At 35.6% G+C, this 5,487-nt stretch overlaps 1 protein-coding gene across 1 annotated transcript; it reads right to left on the bottom strand.

Moving 5' to 3' along the window:
* Positions 1-1,653: 1,653 nt before the first annotated feature.
* Positions 1,654-4,287, bottom strand: LOC115215838. Its single transcript, XM_029785168.2, has 3 exons — positions 4,042-4,287; positions 2,951-3,323; positions 1,654-2,051 (listed from the first exon to the last, which is right to left on the bottom strand). Exons 1-3 carry the CDS (start codon positions 4,204-4,206, stop codon positions 1,702-1,704), a joined length of 888 nt encoding a protein of 295 aa, XP_029641028.1. The 5' UTR covers positions 4,207-4,287; the 3' UTR covers positions 1,654-1,701.
* Positions 4,288-5,487: the final 1,200 nt, after the last annotated feature.

Raw genomic sequence — 5,487 nt, 5'->3', positions numbered from 1 at the left:
GAAAAATGAAAGGTAAAGTTAACCTTGATAAGATTTGAACTCAGAATGTGAAAAGTAAGAAATGTTTCAATGTGCAGTAGAAAGACAAAGTAACAACTCTGCCAGGTTTGGTGAAATGTGGTAAAAGCAGTGTTTTTATGATATCTTGCTAAATTTTCAACGTTTTATGAAAACTGTAACTTTTATATTCTGTGAAATTTTCAATGACAATTCCTTTTCATACAAGGAGAAATCAAAACATACAATTCTGTATTTCTGAGATGAAGAATTTCATATTATGTATTAGTTGGAATGGGATCCTCATTTTGGTGAAAGCAACAACCAAGATGAAGACACCACTCCAACTAGTACATACATTGAAACATCTAAGAAAATGTAACATGAAGGAAAAGAAAATAGAATAATTTGAAAATGTTATTAGAGAGACTTAGAAAATTTGAATCTGCATCATTTTTACTGCTTGCCTTTATTTTCACCCATACATTGATGTCTTCATGAAAATGCATAAACGATGTAGCAGATGAAGTTGAAATCTATGTGGAACTGACACCTAAAAATAGTTTTTATTTATCCTTATAAGGTTATGTAACAATAGATGGTTTGCTATTAGGTCATTTAAAAAATGGAAAACATAGTCCAAGTATTGATGAAAATGAAATTTCACAAGAATCTTCAAATGAAACAAGTGACTCGATATTTAACTCTTCCAGTTTGAAAGAGAAAGCTTATTTTATGGTGAATCTCCTATCATTGGGCTGTTCTTCCAATGATGCATTTTCCTCATAATAACTGTTAATTCCCCGTCTAGCTTTGTTTTAACTATAACCATGTCTTTCAGGGTAATAATATAGTGGAATTAATTTCAAAATATGAAGAAAACATTGCAAAAGATTTCACCCATCACATCCAAACAGCTAAACACCAACAAGAAAGCCTAATGCAGTTGCCTGACTTGCTAGAAATAGTAGTTTAAATCTCCTCCAAATCATACCTTAATGTGTCTTTTTTTCATTAAAAGAAAAAGAGAAGGTATTGGGTAATATAATCCAAGACAAACTGAATTAAAAATGGTTTAGTCATGGCTGGAATGCTTTTGTTAATAGTTCTGCTTGATAAGAGCTAACTATGGCTTAAAATAACAATAGTAACATAGTAAGATAGCAGGAAAGCTTAACTTTTACATATTATTCATAACTTGATAATATACATATATGTGTAAACAATTATATTTAACACATTTATGTACACTCAAATGTGGAAAGACTTTCACAGTAGAAAATGTCTTGGGAGAGAAATTCCTATAGACAATGTGTGTGCAAAACACAACACTGGGTTATAAATGACATCAATTTAACAATAATTCTGATGACACTTTAAGAATATTGATAGTATTCTTCTAAGAAAAATAATAATCAAATTAAATCATGATAAATATAAAATTAAATTATATACAGTTTATATACAATAAAATTAAATATATACAATTTATGCTTTTCTGCTATTGTAAATATGTAACTCTTAGCTAACATTTTAGCTGATTCTGTATATGCATGAAAGTTTATTCCATCAATATTTATTGTGTTGTACTAAAATACTTGAGTTTAACAATGTGTTAATAATCAAGTTCTTAAATATCAAGGATATAACTCATGATCTTTATACATCAACACAGGATATAGAAATAAGTTTTATTTATGAAATTCAGGCACAACGACACATATTTTTGGGGCAGCTTCCTTTTGGGCAGAAGTCTTTGCACCAATTATCATAGATACCAGCCCAGGCACCAATAGCGTGACAATTCTTGAACTTTTGAGGGACACTTGTAGAACGTCTTGGACTTTGTGTTGATGGTCTTCGATGGCTTGTGGAATGTTTCATGTGGCCTGATCTTGAAGTGCTGACATGAGGTCTGCGAGTTCGTGGTCGTATTGTTGATGGAATTGGTGCACCTTTGTTCAAAATAGCTATATCAGCACAGCCGTAGAATTCTTCTTGTGCATCTGAACATCCCATTCCAACACATTTATTACCTTCACCCCATGTGTTCCCTAATAAAAAAGTATAAGGAAAAGCACAATCAATTATTTAAAATTTTAAATGTTTAATAGTGTAAAATACAAAGTTGGTAAACTGGCTGCATTATTAAAGCAACAAATAAATTGCTTTGCTGTAGTCATTCTGGTACTTTGAATGCAAATCCACTGAGGCCAACTTTACCTTCCATCTTTACAAGATAGATAAATGAAACGTCAATCCAGTACTGAGTCCCAAGTTGTATGCCCCCCTCATACACACCTTCAGCCGTGTTTTTATATTAAACACTGATGATGATGATGATGATGATGATGATGAGAGAAGGCTATCATTATCATCATTTAATGTCTATGTTCCATGGTGACATAGGTTAGACAGGATCCAACTACACTGAGAGCTGTGTCTGCTTTGGCAAGATTTCTATGGCTATATAATGTGTGTGAGTGTGTGCATGTTTACTCCCTATTTTTTTTTTTTCAATACTGCATGAGAGTTGTAAACAAGTGTCACAATCACCATCATACAAGCAATGTCATTCATTTCTAATTTTCCATGAAAACATATCTGGTCATGGAAAAATAGCATCTTGCTTAGAAACAGGCAAAGGTAAGTGACAAGAAGAGCATCCAGCTATAGAAAATCTGCCTTCATGAATTCCATCTTATCCATGCAAGGATGGAAAAGTGGATGTTAAAACAATGATGATGACAGGCATGTCTTTTTCAGAGAGAATGTTGTGGGCAGTGCAACTTTCTTTGTACCCAGGTATGGTTAAGTACTGCTACTAGCATTTTTATATTATGCAATAGTGAGCATCACAGAGCAAGAGTTAAGGGACTTAAAGAATTGAAGAATGAAGTAATAATGCAATAACTGTCAGACACACAAAACTTTTAATCAAACAGCATCTCACCTGTATGGTATTTCCATTGGAAAACACACTGAGAGCAAGTAAGACCAGCTGGTAATTTTAGTTTCGTAAAAATATGTCCCTTTTTTTGACCAATATAAAGTCTAGTTCCATTGCCATTGGCCAGTCGGAGAAGATATTTGTTCAGGCATTCATGGGTAGCAGGTTTCTTTACATTGTTGTTTGGACATAAGCGAAACTCAAACCAGCCTAAATGGTTGGTGGTCAAGTCAACATCGACTGTAATGATTTGGTCTTTATGATAATAACGACTGATGATTCCAGTTGCATATTTACCACCTGCTTCATTCGCTCGTGGGCCTTCATGAGGATCACCACATATTCCACATTTTCCATGATTAAATGTCCATTGATGCTGTTGAAATGATTAAAAAAAAGATGACATTAATCATCATAAAACGTGCTGTAATGGGTAACTTTTGTTGCTGTGGGTAATATGGCATACAGACAGTAATTATAATCTAACTTTTACCAAATTTCTTTGCGTTTGTACAAAATAATGAAATGAATATTAATTTTCAAAGGGAAAATATCTGTTACCTTAAAATAAAATTAAACAAAATTAATTTCTCATTTGTGCAACATCTCCCATAACTAGTGTTATTTACTCATACACTCTCTTCTCTCTCTACCATTCTCTCTCACTCCTCTCTCTCTCTCTCTGTAGCATTCTTTTACTCATTGCTTGCTAACAAGCCTAGTATGCACACTCATCCTGCTTCACTTATGTTAACTCACTCTCTATCTTTTGCTTTCTTGCTTTCTCTCTCTATATATAATATAAAAACATGACTGGAGAAAGCAAACAAGCATCAAACCAACATTTATATTGGCTATCATTATAAAAAAAGAATTCTAGACACAGAATCCAATTATAACACAAATGTATGCATATTATTATCAATAATATGAATAGGCAGAATAAATTATAAACAAAATCAAAGTCTACACCAATTTAAAATGAGACAAATTTAGGAATAAACAAAAAATGTTTATTTGCTTTTTCCTGAATACATTAATTAATTATTGATAAAAGAAAAGATTTACGATAAACACAAATAGAAAATAAATACCGCCATTCCTCCACAATATAGCTCAATATCATCATAGTTGACTGGAGTCTTGAACCCCAAACGCCACATACTAGACCGGGAAGGAGGGTCCATCAGTCGACCATGACCTTCGACACCCAGAAACAAACCAGCGTAAAACACCAAACTAGAATAAACCAACAGCATTTTGGTTGTGTTTAGTGAAGCATTCAGGAGCAAAATGTGTAGTGCTGTCCTTTTAAATATATCTTCAGAATGAATATAGTGGGTAATTGAAGAAAGCAGATGGGTAATTTCCCATGCTTATCAACTGCGTTGTTGACATCATAAGCTTTTTACTTTTTTGAAAATAAAGATAAACGTCAGAGAAAAGATAAACAGTTATTTTTATGTGTGTGTGTGTGTGTGTGTGTGTGTATACACACACATATATATACATGTATGTACATACACTAGACATATATGCATCATCATTCATCACTATAATCATCATTTAATGTTTGTCATCTATGCTGGCATGGGTTGGATGGTCCAACAGGATCTAATGAGGAGTCCATCGTGCTCCAGTGTCTGCTTTGGCATGGTTTCTACAGCTGGATGTTCTTCCTAATGCCTTGCAGAGTGTACTGGATGCTTTTTTTGCAGCACTCACACTAGTGAGGAGGTCAGCAAGTGACTCACAAATCAATACCCTTGACAAAGTTGGTGATGGTGAGGGTTAGTAGTGAGGTGGGTAGCTTTTTGCTAATTATTGAGGTAGAGATAGAAGGGCAGGAACAGGTGTGCTACAAATGGGGGATAGAGGTGAATACAGTGAATGGTGAACACAGGTGGAGTGTAGTCAATATATATACATATATTGGTGTGCAAGAGAGACGATTGCGCTGGTATGGTCATGTGGTAAGAATGGATGAAGATAGGTGTGTGAAAAAGTGCCAATCCCTAGCAGTGGAGGGAACCTGTGGAAGAGGTAGACCCAGGAAAACTTGGAACGAGGTGGTGAAGCACGACCTTCGAACTTTAGGTCTCACTGAGGAAATGACCAGCGACCGAGACCTTTGGAAATATGCTGTGCGTGAAAAGACCAGGCAGGACAAGTGAGTCCAGCCCACTTATGCATGCCTTTCCTCCCTTGGACACACAAAGACCTGTTGAGGCAAGCGAAGTCAATATCGAACCTCATCCGACGACAGGCACCTATGCCTACCCCCCTTTGCTTGCGAAGACCTGTTGGGGCAAGTGAAATCAGAATCGAAATTGAACCAATCCTATGACTGGCACCCAGCAGACTGGAGATATGTAAAAAGCACTATCCGAATCGTGGCCGATGCCAGCGCCGCCTCGACTGGTTTCCATGTTGGTGGCACATAAAAAGCACCATCCGAATCGTGGTTGAAGCCAGTGCCGCCTCGACTGGCTTCCGTGCAGGTGGCACATAAAATGCACCAATCCGACCGTGGCTGATGC

Source organism: Octopus sinensis, linkage group LG9, assembly GCF_006345805.1.
Source record: "Octopus sinensis linkage group LG9, ASM634580v1, whole genome shotgun sequence".
NCBI classification, from domain to species: Eukaryota; Metazoa; Mollusca; class Cephalopoda; order Octopoda; family Octopodidae; genus Octopus; species Octopus sinensis.
The sequence above is the reverse complement of the archived record's forward strand: the minus strand, read 5'-3'. Positions and strand labels throughout refer to the sequence as shown.